A 16,737-nucleotide genomic window follows, 5' to 3' on the forward strand; every position below is an offset into this window, starting at 1 on the left:
AACAAAGTGAGATGCTCAAAAGGAGATAAGGTGCCGGAGGAGTAGGGGATCAAGCCAAGGTATTATTTGGTGCTAAGAGGCACTGGTTCACAGTCTGGCAGGGCAAGCGGTGGAAGGTATTGCCAGGCTTGGAAGTTTCACTTCGGTGGTATCACCCCTCATCCAGGTTTCCATCAAGGCAATAATGTTGATGCAATCATTCACAACAAGGTGATCGATGACAAAGACCTTGTTCACATATGAATGCATATTCTGGAGGAAAATGCAGGGAAAGCCAATGGTAGCTGATCCATCAGCAGAGTTCACAGTGCCAACAGGGGTGAGTTGGACCAGATGTAGGCAAGATTAGCCATCATTGTGCATGTTAGGTGGCAAAAGAGTAGGTGAGTAAGTTGAGGTTGCTGTTGGAAGGAGGCATTAACAACTGGGGGTGGGATTTGGGAGGCAGCACACTTTTTTTTCTTTATTCTTTAATGGGATGTGAGCATTACTGGCAATGCCAGCATTTGTTGCCCATCCCTAGTTGCCCTTGAATTGAGTGGCTTGCTAGGCCATTTCAGAGGGCAGTTAAGAGTCAACCACTTTGCTGGCAGGATGGCAGATTTCCTTCCCTAAAGGACACTAGTGAATCACATGGGTTTTAATGACAATCAATGATAGTTTCATGGTCACCATTATTGAGACTAGCTTTCAATTCCATATTTTTAAATTAATTTGAATTTAAATTCTACCAGCTACCATAGTGGGATTTTGAACCCATGTCTCCAGAGAATTTTTCTAGGTTTCTGGATTACTAGTCCAGTGACATTACCACTACGCCAACATCTCCCCAGAAGGGAGAAAGGAATGCCAGGAGACATATCAACAGGAGAGAGGGGTCTAGAAGGGGTGAAAAGAAAAATCTGCAGGCGGGTGGGGAGGTGTGGGGAGGGGCGGAAGGAGGGAGAGAAAAGTGGAAGCAGAAGGAATGAGGTTGGATGTGGAGCAGCAGCCAAAAAAATGTGCACTAATTGATACAGGAAAAACTCAAATTATGTAGCAAAATTAGGATACATATATCCTGGTTGTAAAAGGGGAATAGACCAGAACCAACTGGGAAATCAGAGTTAAAGTCAGAGATCCCATGATGGGCTAAAGCTGATGTCGGTTGGATGGAGTCAGCGTGAAACATAGACAAACTGATTTTGTCAAAACAATTTTGGAGGTTGTAGAGGACAAGTGGGCCAGAAGCTATTTGAAAGATGTAGCGCCAGAGGATGCACTGATGGAGGAATTTCAATGGGACTGAAGGGTCACGTGGTGTGTGTAAAAGCAATCTCGGGACAGAGTGGCAGTTGTGAAATTGGAGGTCAACGTAAAATTCAGAGATGGTGAAGAAAGGGGCTTTGGCCTGGGAAAATGAAATTCTGGGCAGGAAACCAGACTGTAGCTGAAGTTGAGAAACCAGTTGGCCATGGCCAGTCACAGGACAGCAGGCAACAGCAGCAGTGGGAGATGAGCTTTCAACTAGTCAAAGTTACCTGAAAATTTAAGCAACTGAGAAGCAGATCAGAGGCACAGCAGCTGGAATGCATAAGGTAAAACATTGAAACAGTGGTAGATCATTTAGTCCTTCCAACCTGTTCCATCATTCAATGAGATTATGGCTGTTCTCTGACCCAATTCCACATACCCATCTTTGTCCCATATCTCTTAATACTGTTGGTTAATAAAAATCTATCAATCTCAGTCTTAAATTTAACTAGATCTAGCATTAATTGTTGTTTGCGAACAAGAATTCCAAACTTCTACCATCCTTTGTGCATAGAACTGTTTCTTAATTTCACTCCTGAAAGACCTGGCTCTAATTTTTAGTCTTAAAGCAAAATACAGCAGATGCTGGAAATCTTAAATAAAAACAGAAAATGCTGGAAATACTTAGCAGGTCTGGCATCATCTGTGTTTCTCTCTCACAGATGCTGCCAGACTTGTTGAGCATTTTCTGTTTTCATTTCTAATTTTTAGACTATGACCCTTAGTCTTGGGATTGAAGGCACGGTGTATATGAGAGAAGGAGTGTTACTGAATGTATATTGCCGGCAGTATATGGTCTGATTGGCTCTGCCTACACCGCCTTCTTTTGCTTCTCCCGGTTCCTCAGTCTGCCCTTGCTCTGATGGCGGAGAAGTTTACTGTCCCGAGTTCCGGCTCCAGTTGCATTTCGTCGCTCTCCAGCGCGCTGTCCAACACCAGGCTCGACCTGCTGGACTCGGAGAGCTCTGCTGCCCGCAATGGATCTCATGTGCCTCAACCGGCCGCCAGTGTTAAGGAACAGAGGCGCCAACGCAGGTTGGCGAACAACCGAAATGAGACTCATATTCTGGTGATAGATACTGGAGGGACTATGAGCATGGAATATCAAAATAATGGTGAGTTAGAAACCTGCGCATCCAATACTTCATCGGGAAACATTACTGTGTCAGAGCCATCCTTCAGGGACTTAAGTGCATGATATCAGCCTTGAGACGTTTTATATCCCTAAAACAACCTGGACCCGGTATTTGGTGAGAAATCCAAATGTGGATCTGGGTTTAATGGCGTTTTTAGTCATTTTTAATGGGGCCATTCAGTTGTCATTGCAGACAGTTGTGGATGGTAGACACCTGGTATCTAATTATGTGCCTTGGAGCCAAGACTTCCTGTACCTGCTCTGAAGAAGGGTCATACGGACTCGAAACGTTAACTCTGTTTCTCTTTCCACAGATGCTGTCAGACCTGCTGAGTTTTTCCAGCATTTTCTGTTTTTGTTTCAGATTTCCAGCATCCGCAGTATTTTGCTTTTAACTTCCTGTACCATATCTGGGCACTGTGTTCTCGAATTGCTATTCAGATCTGATGGTTCCTCTCCACAGGTGACTCAGTGGGCAGAGGGAGCAAGAGTGGGTGAAGATCAGGAAAGTAGTCGTGATGGTGGATTCAATATTTTGGGGAACAGACAAGCGTTTCATTGGCCACAGACATTTTTCCAGGTTGTTCTGTTGCCTCCTTGGTGCCAGGGCCAAGGATGTTACTGAGCAGCTGCAGAGCCCTCTGAAGGGGGAGTTCATGATCCATATCAGAAAACAACATAGGTAGAAAGAGATATGAGGCCTGCAGGCAGATTTTGGGGAGCTAGAAAAGAGATTAATGAGCAAGACCTCAAAGTAGTAACCTTTGGATTGCTGCTGTGGCTATATGTTAGTGAGTGCAGAAATAGGAGGATAGTCGATGAATGTGTGGCTGGAGAGATAGTTCAGGAGGGAGGACATTAGATATCCTGGGACATTGGGGCGAGTTCTGGGGGATCTGAAGTTAACTCGGAAAGCAAGTTTTGAGGAGGACTTAAAGAGTTTGCAAAGAGATATAGATAGGCTATGTGAGTGGGCAGAGGTTTGACACAAGGAACATAATGTTGGAAAATGTGAGGTTATCCTGAAGGGTTGCATTTCAACAATATCCTTGCAGTGCGGTTTGCTCGTTCTGTTGGAGAGCGTCTAAACTAATTTGGCAGGGGAAAGGTGCTGGGATATAGCAAGGAAGGCAGAAACAAGATGCACAAAGGGTTGGGATTGGTAGATAGCACTAGAGTAAGAAATGGTAAGGTATTAATTGGGGTCAGACTAGGTGGGAATATAATATGGTCTAACTTTGCAGTGTATATATGTAAACACACAAAGAGTGGTAAATAACGTTGATGAGCTGCAGACACAAGTAGCTACATGGGAATATATGTGGTGTTAACAGAGACCTGGGTTCAAGGAAGGACAGGACTAGGGGCTTAATATTCCTGGATACAAGGTGTTCAGGAAAGATAGAGAATGAAAGACATGAGGTGGATTGCTAGTGTTGATTACTCCACTTTCCTTCCTGTCCCCATAACCCTTGACTCCCTTGTAGATCAAAAATCTGCCGAACTCAGACTTGAATATATTTAATGACCAGGCCTCCACTGCTCTCTGGCATAGAGAATTCCACAGGTTAATGGCCCTTTGAGAGAAGATTTTTTTTATTCATTCACGGGATGTGGGCTTCGCTGGCTAGGCCAGCATTTATTGCCCATTCCTAGTTACCCTTGAGAAAGTGGTGGTGAGCTGCCTTCTTGAACCGCTGCAGTCCATGTGGTGTAGGTACACACACAGTGCTGTTAGGAAGGGAGTTCCAGGATTTTGACCCTGCGGCAGTGAAGGAACGGCAAAATATTTCCAAGTCAGGATGGTAAGTGACTTAGAGAGGAACTTTCAAGTGGTGGTGTTTCCATCTATCTGCTGCCCTTGTCCTTCTAGCTGGTAGTGGTTGTGGGTTTGGAATGTTTTGTCTAAGGAGCCTTAGGGAATTCCTGCAGTCCATCTTGTAGATAGTACACGCTGCTGCTACTGTGCGTCGGTGGCAGAGGGAATGAATGTCTATGGATGTGGTGCCAATGAAACGGGCTGCTTTGTCCTGGATGGTGTCAAGCTTCGTGAGTGTTGTGGGAGCTGCACTCATCCAGGCGACTGGGGAATATTTCATCACACTCCTGACTTGTGCCTTGTAGATGATAGACACGCTTTGGAGAGTCAGGAGGTGAGTTACTCATTGCAGGATTCCTAGCATCTGACTGCTCTTGTAGCCACAGTGTTCACAAGGCTAGTCTAGTTCAGTTTCTGGTCAATGGTAACCCCCAGGATGTTGATAGTGGGGGATTCAGTGATGGTAATGCCATTGAACGTCAAGGGGCGACGGTTAGATTCTCTCTTGTTAGAGATGGTCATTGCCTAGCACTTGTGTGGCATGAATGTTATCTGCCACTTGTCAGCCCAAGCAGTTCTGACCTGACAATGGAAGGAAGCAGCTGAAGATGGTTGGGCCAAGGACACTACCCTGAGGAATTCCTGCAGTGATGTCCTGGAGCTGAGATGACTGACCTCCAACAACCACAACCATCTTCCTTTGTGTGAGGAATAACTCCAACCAGCGGAGAGTTTTCCCCCTGATTCCCATTGATTCCAGTTTTGCTAGGGCTCCTTGAAGCCACACTTGGTCAAATGCGGCCTTGATGTCAAGGGCAGTCACTCTCACCTCAACTCGGGAGTTCAGCTCTTTTGTCCGTGTTTGAACCAAGGCTGTAATGAGTTCAGGAGCTGAGTGGCTCTGGCGGAACCCAAACTGGGTGTCAGTGAGCAGGGTATTGCTAAGCAAGTGCTGAATGATAGCATTGTTGATGACCCCTTCCATTATTTTACTATGATCGAGAGTAGACTAATGGGGTGGTAATTGGCTGGGTTGGATTTGCCCTGCTTTGTGTACAGGACATACTGGGCAATTTTCCACATAGCCGGATGGATGCCAGTGTTATAGCTGTACTGGAACAGCTTGGCTAGGGGTGTGGCAAGTTCCGGAGCACAATTCTTCAGTACTATTGCTGGAATATTGTCAGGGCGCATAGCCTTTGTACTATCCAGTGCCGTCAGCCATTTCTTGATATATATGGAGTGAATCGAATTGGCTGAAGACTGGCATCTGTGATGCTTGGGACCCAATCCCATGTGCTTTAATTTTGCCCACTAGCCTCATATGTGGGACCTTATCAAGAGCCTCCTTGAAATCCAAATACACCACATCCACTGGTTCTCCCTTATCTATTCTACTAGTTACACCCTCAAAAAACTCCAGTAGATTAGTTAAGCATGATTTCCCTTTCATAAACCCATGCTGACATTGTCTAATCCCGTTAATGCTTTCCAAGTGTTCTGTTACCACATCTTTTCTAATAGACTCTAGCATTTTCCCCACTACTGATGTTAGGCTAACTGGTCTGTAATTCTCTGCATCTTCTCTCGCTCCTTTTTTAAATAGTGGGGTTACATTTGTCACCCTCCAATTTGTAGGAACTGCTCCAGAGTCTATAGAATTTTGGAAGATGACTACCAATGCACCCAATATTTCTAGTGCCTCTTCCTTTAGTACTCTGGGATGTAGATTATCAGGCCCTGGGGATTTTTCAGCCTTTAACCGCATTAACTTCTCTAGCACCATTTTTTAACTAATACTGATTTTCTTCAATTCCCCCCCTCTCACTAGACCCTTGGTTCCCTAACATTTCTGAGAAATTATTTGTGCCCTCTTGTGCGAAGACAGTACAAAAAAATACGTTCAATTCTTCTACCATTTCTTTGTTCCTCATTATAATTTCCCCCGTTTCTGACTGTAAGGGACCTATGTTCATCCTTGTTAATCTTTTTCTCATCACATATTTATAGAAGGTTTTACAGTCAGTTTTTATGTTCCCTGCAAGCTTACTCTCATACTCCATTTTCCCTTTCTTGATCAATCTTTTTGTACACTTTTGCTGAATATTAAACTGCTCCCAATCCTCAGGCTTGCTGCTTTTTCTGGCAATTTTCTATGTCTCCTCTTTGGATCTAATACTATCCCTAATTTCTTTTGTAAGCCATGGGATGAGCCATCTTCCCTGTTTTATTTTTGCGCCAGACATGAATGAATAGTTGTTGTAATTCATGTATACGCTCCTTAAGTATTAGCCATTGCCTATCCACTGTCAACCCTTTTAGTAAAGTTCCCCAATCCATCATTGCCAACTCGCACCTCATACCTTTATAATTCCCTTTATTTAGATTTAGGACCCTAGTTTTGGATTCAACTTCTTCACTCTCCATCCAAATGAACAATTCTATCATTTTATGGTTGCTCTTCCCCGAGAGACTCCACACAACAAGATTGTTAATTAATCCTTTCTCATTGCACAATACCCAGTCTAGGATAGCCTGCTCTCTACTTGGTTCCTCAAATTATTGATCTAAAAAACCATCACGTACACGCTCCAGGAAACCCTCCTCCACAGTATTATTGCTAGTTTGGTTTTTCCAATCTATATGTAGATTAAAGTCACCCATGATTACAGTTGTACCCTTATTGCGTGCATCTCTAATTTCCTGCTTAATGCCTTCCCTTACATCTCCATTACCGTTTGGGGGTCAACCCCCAAACCTATGGACAACCCCCACCAATGTTTCCTGGCCCTTGGTGCTTCTTATCTCCACCCAAACAGATTCCACATCATGATTTTCCGAGCCAATGTCCTTCCTCAGTATTTCTCCTCTCACCACCCCTTCATAAACAAAAAGGTGTTTTGATTTTTGATTTCCCCTTTTTAAGTGATGGCATATTTTTCCCAACCCTTCAGTTTTGGAGTGATCCAATCCTCTATTAATTACCCCACAGCAAACTCTAGATACAGTAAAATCAGAGGGTTAGTTTATTTTACACACACTCAAAACGCGGGAAGCGGGTTCGCAATGTTTCCCCCTACCCTCGGGATGAGGGAAAGAGGGAAAGAGCTACAGGGCAAAGACCACAGACAAAATAAGAATTATTGTTTCACGTGAGTCCAGAGTCCAGAATCAGAAGTCTAATGTGGTGTACTCCTTCAGAGAGGTTAGCTGGCTGAAACTGATGCAGGGTGATCCACTTTTCCAGTAGTGCTGACTTTCAAGATGGAAGAAGCACGGTGAGATGTATCAGTCCTGCAGTAGTCACTGGTACTGCTGTTCAGGCATTCCAGTAGAAAACAGTGTAGATGAGGGCCAGGCAATTTAAACCTGGACAGAGCTCTGGTTATGCTGCTGTTCTCTTGATGGAAGATGGCAGCCTGCCTTTGTTCAATATTACTTGTTTTAGCAGCTTGGGGGTGGAGGTTGCGGGGAGGGGTCTCATGAGACATAACTCCCACTTCTTTTCCTTGGTTTGGACGAAGGATGTATATTCTTGGTCTGGGTTCTTCAGATGATTGATGTTTCATCCATTAATCAGTTTAACAGGTTTCAGGGTCCCTTTGTCCTCGCAGATGTATTGTCTCCATTGGCTAGAGCCCTGCCTTAGAAATGTACAGGGCCTTTGTGCATTTCCTTGGAATTTGATTTCTGCAGTCACTCGGGCATTAGCGCCTCTTTAGAGATAACAAGGTCCTTGCTGTTTTCCGAAGGCTAGAAATTCCATTTGTGTGAGTGGTAGCTAGTCAGACTTCAGTCAGTGTAAGGCCTTTTTCCATTAAAGAAAAATTTATAACGTAGTCAGGATGATATAAACATATATATTTTCCTTCATGTCTCCTGGGCATGACAAGCCTCTACCATTGGAGAAAATACTTAATTTTATTTCTTTTTTTTTTACATGGTCTTAGGGAAGGAAGAATAGGAAGTGAAGAGGTATATACGTTTTCACTCATTCATACTGGCACATCAGGCACACAGTTAGCAGGGGCAATGGCAGTTCTCTGCTGCATTTTCTTTCTGTGGCTTAAACCCAGAAGAAGGCGTCTGCATCGATATTGTCTGGTACTGGGCTTAGGGAAGTTTTAGGTGAATTTGAAGGATTGGAAATTCATCTGCAAGGGGAAGTTTATTCGGGGTTAGAGTTCTGATTTCCCTCTGTTGGGCATCAGGCATTCCAACCTCCTGATTGAGTACGCTTACAAGGGTCTGGGGGGGTTTTCTTCAGGGTGTTTAGAACTCAGGGAACGAGTGATGGTCAAGATGCTCTGCGTGATCCGCAGGGGAGTGCTGGACATCTCACTCACCCAGGCCGTGGGATCATAGGGCTGAGCTTCTCTTGTCCAGTTTAGCTCCTGCCTGTTCACTTTGGTAACCTGTGGGCTCAGCTGTTCGGACCCAGGGGCTGGGGTTAGGCTGAGGGCCAGGAGAGTGGGGTGTTTTAAAGGGACCTTGGCCTCTTTAGGGGATTCTGATCTGGGGTCCGGCCCGTGTACTAGCACAACTGGACAGTTCCAGCTTCTGATGCTAGGTGCTTTGGGTTGACGTGACAACAGGCAGGCAGTTGGCCCCCGAACTTGGGTCAGAATTTCTGGTCCTGGATGATAGGAAGATGGCCTTCTGGCAGGGTCCTCTCCCGCATCCATACCAGATATGGCTACAGTGCTGTAGCCTGGTGGGGGTTTATGGATCATTTTAAATCGGATGGTTTACTCTGGCACATCACCTTGCAATTCTGTATTATGGTGGTTGAACATGGGGTCCAGCCTGGCTGGGGACCCTCTGCTGGTCAGTTGCATGATAGGTTCTGTGTCTTTTAGGACACTGCTGCCCTCTGGGGATTGGTTAGCTCTTGCTGTACCTCCTGGTGGCTTTTCAAATATGTGAGGCATCACTCATCCTCACTCTTTCTGGGCCAATTTGAGAACTTTTCTGCTTCACATTTAAGTTCACCATAAAGCTACCAGCCAAGCCAATCAATGGCCTCCTAGCTGGGACCTTTAGCTTGGGAGTGGGTGCTGTCTTGTTCCAAATCCCCTGGAACTCTTCTGCCCTCCAGTGGAGATGCAGTTCCGGCTACACTCCATCATGGCTTTTCAACTGGGGAGGCATCTCGCTTCCTACCTGCTTATTGGGTTAGGAACTCCCTTTGTCCCTATTTAATGCTGGAAAGAAGAATTCTGCTAGCCATACTTCAGGTAGGTCCTTAACTTTTCCTTTCTGGGCTTAACAACTTGTCTTCTTTCAGGCTCTTCAGCTAAGTGGGGCATCTCCCTCACTATTTCTTTCCCTGCTCGGACTTCTCTGGCCCCTATTTAACTCTGGGATACTTGGTGAATTTATTTCAGATTCTCGAGGTCTTTTCTGGAGCTCTTTTAATTTCACTGGCCTGGTTTTGGCCAAGCTATCTTTGAGCAGCCCTTGCTTGAGGTCCATGGGTGCTATTCCACCCTTTTGGGCCTCTGGACCTTCTCCAGCTTTACGTTGACCTGCAGATTTCTGCTGACTGACTTCAGCTTCCTTTCGCTGGTTAACACCTTTCTCCCAGCCAAATTGTTTGCAAGGAGGAAATCGACTCTTGCTACTGATAGGGCAGGGACAATCCCTACTGTAACAGGGCCTGAAACAAGGTCACACTGTAGGTGGACCTTATGGAAGGGTGCAGACACACATAGTGCTATGCCCTCCAATAGGTAATTTTCTGTAGTGAGAGGCTCTGCCTGCTCTGCTGCACTACCCATTGGGACGCCTTTTGGGGGACTACTCATGTGAAGCCCTACTAGGCCAACTGGCTTGCCTCACAATCTCCAGCATTCAGGTTTGGAATGGCCTATTGCGTTGCAACGAGAACACACCGTACTCCAGGAATTCTCCTTTCGAGTTGCAGTGGGACTTTTTGCACCCTCTTTTGTGTTTTCTTTTCTGGGTGGGAAGCTTTTCCTATCTAGGTTGCCCTTCCTTTCTTTCCAATGCTCATGGGAATGGTTTGGAAAGGGCCTGCCTGAGTTTCCAGGCCTGTGGATGAGATCATAGCTGTCTGCTCTGATGGCTGCATCCCTAGCTGTGAGTATTCCCTGCCTTTCTAGGTGTCTTCGAAAGTTGGAGGGCAGGCAATTTGTGAATTCTTCCAACAGTACTAGCTCACGCAACCCCTTGTAGGTGTGTGGGATTCTTAGGGATCTTACCCATCGATCGAACGCTATTTGCTTCAGTCATCCGAACTTGATGTAGGTTTGTGTGGGCTCCTTATGAGCATTCTGGAATTGTTGGTGAAATTCCTCCGGGACTAACTCGTAGGCACTTAGGATGGCTGCCTTGGTCTGCTTATAATTCAGGGACACATTGGGAGGCAGCAGGGAGTAGCTCTTTTAAGTTGTCCCGGACAGCTGCTCTTGAATTAAAAATGTCCAGATATCTGAAGGCCATTTTAGCTGTCCTGTTATTTTCTCTGCAGATTTACGGTTTACACAAGCAGGACACTATTTTATCCCCTTAACAAGACCTTACATTTCTAATCATGATGTTAAAGAAGTGCTGATGACATCAGGGGATAGGAGTTTAAAGGAAAAAAAGGCAAATTGTTTTAAAGCTACATTGGCAATTTGCCCATCCATCTTTTCAGGGAAATCCTATACAGGAGACATTCTGCAAAAGGTTTGCCTATTGGATGTCATGTAGATAACCATTCTCTATGGGATAATATACATTCAACAAAGAATATCACTGAGGAAAGGTTAAGGTTAGACCTTATGACCAAAAAAAAAGTTAGAGAGAAAAGAGATCTCGAAGATAAGATGGGTCGATGCAAGTCACCAATTATTGGACTGTTTTACAAAAAGGAATGCTTGCCTAAAGAAATTTTGAAGGTCCTGGAAGAGGGGCATCTTATATCATGATGGGTTATACGAAATGTGGGAAAATCGATTTTTCTTTGATTTGTTTTGAAATTATTTGACTGTGTTATAAAGTTTGTTACTTAAAGAAAGAAAGAAAGGGGTATCTGCTAATATTATGCTAATTTTATTGTTTATGTTGTTAAGATACACAGGTGAAGGGTATTTTTTAATTACGTACTTTGATGACAGAAAAAGGGGACAGCTGGGACACTGGGGTGGGGAATGAGGAGAGGATATGGTATGAGACTGAACAAAGTTAATAAACTCTCTCCGTAAAGAAAAAAGCTCTGTGCCTTGGCTTTGACTCCACCAACCGATTTAGATTCTATTAACAGGGTACGTTGAGAAAGTGGTTAAAAAGGCACAAGGAATCATGGGATTTATAAATAGAGGCATAGAACACAAATGCAAGGAAATTATGATGAACCTTTACAAAACACTCAACTGGACTTCAACTGGAATATTGTGTGCAATTCTGGCCACCATAGAAAACATGCAATGACTTTAGAGAGGGTGCAGAAAAGATTTATAAGAGTTGTTCCAGGGATAAAGGACTTCAGTTGCTTGGATATATTGGAGAAGCTGTTGTTTCCTTAGAGAAGAAAAGTTTGAGAGGAGATTTGATAGTGTTCAAAATCATGAGGTGTATGTATTATAAAGCTATTATGCTAATGGCTTGCGTGCATCATCAGTGATGACCATCTCCAACAAGAGAGAATTTAACCATTGCCCTTTGACATTCAAAGGCATTACCATCACTTAATCCCCCAACATCAACATCCTGGGGGTTACCATTAACTAGAAACTGAACTGGACTAGCCATATAAATACCATGGCTACAAGAGCAGGTCCGAGGCTAGGAATCCTGCGGTGAATAACTCACCTCATGCATGCTAAATAGTGGCAGCAAACCGTTATGCTTGTAGCTGAGCAATCTAATAACCAGTGGTCCAGGTCAAAGTCCTGCCACATGCAATTGTGAATGGTGGCAGACAATTAAGCAACTAATGGGAGGAGAAGACTTCATGAACATCCGCATACTTGATGTCAGAGCCCAGCACGTGAATACAAAAAACAAGGCTGAAGTGTTACGCAACCATCGTCAGCCAGAAATCCAGTCTTCTCCAGAAATCTTCTCTACTTCCTCCTCAGGTTTCACTTTCACAGATGCCTGTTTCCAGCTAATTTGGTTTACTCCTACTGGCATGAAGAAATAGCTAAATATACTGGATGCAGCACAGACTGTGAGCCCCGAATATATCCCAGTTATAGCGCTGAAGAACTATGCTCCAGATCTAGCTGTGGTCTGAGCTAAACTGTTCCAAAATGGCTATTACACAGGTATGCAACCAATAGTGTGTAAAACTAGCCAATTATATCCTGTCCACAATTAGAAATGCAAATCCTACTCAGCCAATTACTACCCTATCAGCCTACCTTCAATCAACAGCAAAGGGCTGGAAGGAGCCATCAACAGTGCTGGCAAATTGCACTTACCAATAACCTGATCACCGGTGCCTAGTTTGAGTTCCACCAGAATCATATGGCTTCAGACTTCATTGCAGACTTGGCTCAAACATAGATGAAAGAGCTGAATTCCAGAGATGTGGCGGGAGCAATTGTCTTTGACCACAAGGCAGTTTTTGACTGAGTGAGACACCAAGGAGCCCTAGTAAAGTTAATGGGAATCAGAAAACTCTTCTTCAGTGGCTAGAATCATACTTGGCAAAAAAGAAAATTGGCTGTGGAAGCCAATCATATCAGCCCTAGGACATTGCTGCTGCTGCTGTGACTAGTTGCTTGCAATTGCATGTGGGAACTTAAGGAACCTTCAGGTGTCTTGGGAGAACCACCTGTCTCCAAGTGTTTGAGCTTGAGCTCAGGATTTCCAAGCTTGAGGGGCAGCTGGAATCACTGTGGAGCATCAGTGAGGATGAAAGTTTCCTGGATTGTACATTCCAGGAGGTGGTCACCCAACAGGCAGTGAGTGTTCAGGATAGTAGATAGGTGGCCATCTGGAAGAGATAGAAAGAGGCAGGAGGTGAAGGGGTTTTCAGGGTGATGTGCCACTCTCAAACAGGTTCTGAGCATTGGAGACTGTTGGGAGTAGCAACACCTTGAAGGATTACAGTCCAGATCATGACACTAACAGACAAGAGATTGCACAGGAGGGAACAGCAAAGAGTTGAGATGGCCAAATCCACCACCTGGCATTAAATTTGAGACAGTTCAGGGTGGCAGGCAGGACACACACTGGCTTTTACGAGACCCCAGCCTTCAAACTTGTCAGCAGGGGAGTGTAAAATCCAACCCAAGGATACAAGGTGTTCAGAAAAGATATGGAAGTGAAAAAAGGAGGTGGGGTGGCAGTACTGATTATGGAAGACATTGAAAAGAGAGAATGTCATTGAGGGGACAAGGACAGAATCCATTTGGTTATAGTCAAGAGAGAAAAGAGTATAACCACGGTATCAGGGGTATTCTATAGGCCGCCAAATAGTGAGAGAAAGAGAGAGCAATATATGAGCAACTCTGCAGAAAAATCATAGAGATGTGCAAGAGCTATAGATATTGGGAACTTTAATTACTCAAATATCAATTAAGATAATTAAAGGAAAAGGTAAAAATTGCAAGGAATATCTGAAATGTGTTCAGGAGATCTTCCTTGACCAGTAAGTTCTCGATCCAACTAGGGAGGAGGCATTGTTGGATCTGGTGTTGAGGAATGAGGTGGACTGGGTGGACCAAGTTGTCTGTGGGGGAATACTTGGGTGAGAGCAATCACTGTATCATAAAGTTTAGATTATTAATGGAGACGAGCAAGGAACGATCTAAAGTAAAACTTCTTAATTGGAAGAGGGCTAACCTCAATGGGATGAGAGGGGATCTTGCCAGGGTAAAATAGAACCAAAGACTGACTAGGAAAACTGTAACGGAACAATGGATGACCTTTAAGGAGATGTTTCAGGTACAGGCTAGACACATTCCAAACATGGGTGAAAGGTAGGGGAACCAAAGCCAGGGCTCCTTGGATGAAACAAAGGGATAGAGAAAATGTGAAACAAAAAAAGAGGATGTATGATACGTGCCAGGTGAATCCTTCAAGCAAGAACCAGGCCAAATATAAGTTGAAAGGGGGATTGAAGAGGAAAATAAGACTGACAAAGAGAGAATGTAAGAATAGAATGATAGTTAACAGAAAATGGGAAGCCAAACATTTTCTACCAGCATGTAAATAGTAAGCGGGTAGTAAGAAGTGGGGACAAAGAGGGTGATATATCCTTAGAGGTGCAGGGCAAGGCAAGAATACTCAATGAGTTAATAAGAACAGCAAGTGCTGGAAAAACTCTGCAGGTATTGGGCAGTATCTGTTGGAGTCATATTGGACTCGAAATGTTAACTCTGTTTCCAGAGATGTTGCCAGACCTGCTGAATTTTTCCAGTACTTCTTGTTTTCACTTCAGATCTCCAGCATCCGCAGTATTTTGCTTTTATAATAATTAATGAGCATTTTGTATCAGTGTTTACCAAGGAAGAAGATGCTGACAAAATATCAGTAGAAGCAGAGGTAGTGGATGTGGTGAAAATTGATATGCAGGATATATTAGAAAGGCTGGCCAATGCTTAGCGTGGATAAGTCACCTGGTTCCGATGCCTTGCATCCCAGTTGCTAAAGGAAGTAAGGGTGGAGATAGTGGAAGAGGTTGCCGTAATCTTCCAATCTTCGCTAGATATGGCAGAGAGGGTGGTGGGGGTTGGGGTGAGGTGCCAGAGGATTGGAGAGTGGCAAATGTGAAACCCTTATTCAAGAAAGGGTGTAAGATATTCCTAGTAGCTATAGACTGGTCAGTTTAACATCTGTGTTGGATAAAATTTTAGGAACAGTAATCAGGGAAAAGTCAACAGGCGCTTCGAGAGATTTGAATTAATTAAGGAGAGACAGCACATTGTGGCGAACGGGTGAGGAGGGGTCAGATGGCTCCCCTCTTTTCCACTCCCCGTTTGACTGCAACAGGTTTATTTTAAAAGGGTATATTTGCCAATTCAATGAGTGTTTGTTTAACTGTTTATATGCTGTGATCATAAAAGGCACAATCAGACAGGTTTTCTTGAGCTTTAACAAAGAAAACATGATAGGTTTTATTTTACTTAACCCGGTCTAAGTAAAAGTAATAAAGTACGCTCTGACTTTTGCATACACGCACACCCATACACACAAACACACACACACACAAACACACATGTACACATAAAGTTTGCACGCACATGAATAGATTACAGAGTGAGGGAGGATAGATTAAGCAAGTTAGAGTCCAGAAAAATAAAAAGGATATACAATCCATGGAGGTTGGTGACTTAGCTGAATTCGGTGGCCCTACTGCTTTTACTCGGTGTTCCTGATGCTTTCAGCATCACAACAAGACAATAGTGCTGTGTTGGATCTTTTTCAGAAAGCTTTGTCTGCGGTACCTGAGCTAGTCACCATCAGCAAACAGGGCTCCAAAGCTTGCAAGTTGGATTGGGAAAGAGAGTGCGAGAGAACAAGAGGAAAGGAACCCACTCAGGTTTTGTTCCCTCAGCGTCTCAGTTGCTTTTCCTGAGCTGTAGTGAAGGCAGATGCTTAAACACAAAGGGCGGAATTGACCCAGATTTGTACTAAGTGCGGTAGCGGGTGGGCAAAAAGATGTTTTGCGACGCTGGCTGCAATGGCAGCTTTTCACGCTGTATCGTCCCAACCCTGCCACATTAATTATGCATTCCCGGGAAACACGCCGTTTCCACGGTGGGCGGGCTCCCATTCGCCCACTACGCCATCACCTCGCCGCTTCATCACACTGGGCACCACATTTAAAGTGCAGCCATGCACAAGCCTCTCAGTGCTTCCAGCCCAGGACAGCCGCCTCGAAAGGCAAAAAAACTGCAACCCCACGCTTCAGTGATGCATCCCTCAAGCACCTTTTGAATGCCGTGGAGGCCCGCCGTGATGCCCTCTATCCCCACTGTGGCCGCAGGATGGGCAGTTGCATCACCAATCCAGTGTGGGAGGCGGTGGCAGTGGTGGTCAGCACCAATACCCTGCAAAATAGGACAGCCATCCAATGCTGCTACAGGATGAATGGTCTCACCCGTTCCCCCAGGTTAACTCACTCTTCTCATCACTCTAAACTCAGGCACACACAAATCCATCACACATTTACAGGGATCTCGCACCTCAAAGGACAACGCCATTAATTCTCACACACCCCTCACATCTCTAAAGGCATATGCCCTCTCGAGCTTACACCCTCATCCTGTCCATGGCTCCGCTCACCATACAAACATTCCACGCAATGCCATGTGTCCTGCTCACAGCCTCCATCTGTTTACCTGCAGGAAAAGCCTGCTAATATCAGCAGGGAGAGGTCCCAGATGAGGGTGGAGTGACCCACATTAAGCCCTTCACTCACTTTGAGGAGTGTGCCGTTGCGCTGACTGGTGAGGACATGGACCATGTCTGCGGTGACAGTGAGGTTGGCAGCAAACACCCTCGTAAGGCTCCTGCACCACATCATCCC

General features: G+C 44.7%; 1 protein-coding gene across 1 annotated transcript in view; it reads left to right on the forward strand.

Moving 5' to 3' along the window:
- Nucleotides 1-2,155: 2,155 nt before the first annotated feature.
- LOC144693566 (60 kDa lysophospholipase-like) overlaps nucleotides 2,156-16,737 on the forward strand; it is a 123,160-nt gene continuing 108,578 nt past the window's right edge. Inside the window, 1 exon segment of the mRNA XM_078563408.1 lies at nucleotides 2,156-2,408. Within this exon segment, the coding sequence (XP_078419534.1) occupies nucleotides 2,156-2,408 (253 nt within the window).

This window comes from Cetorhinus maximus, chromosome 18 (genome assembly GCF_964194155.1).
Source record: "Cetorhinus maximus chromosome 18, sCetMax3.hap1.1, whole genome shotgun sequence".
NCBI lineage: Eukaryota > Metazoa > Chordata > Chondrichthyes > Lamniformes > Cetorhinidae > Cetorhinus > Cetorhinus maximus.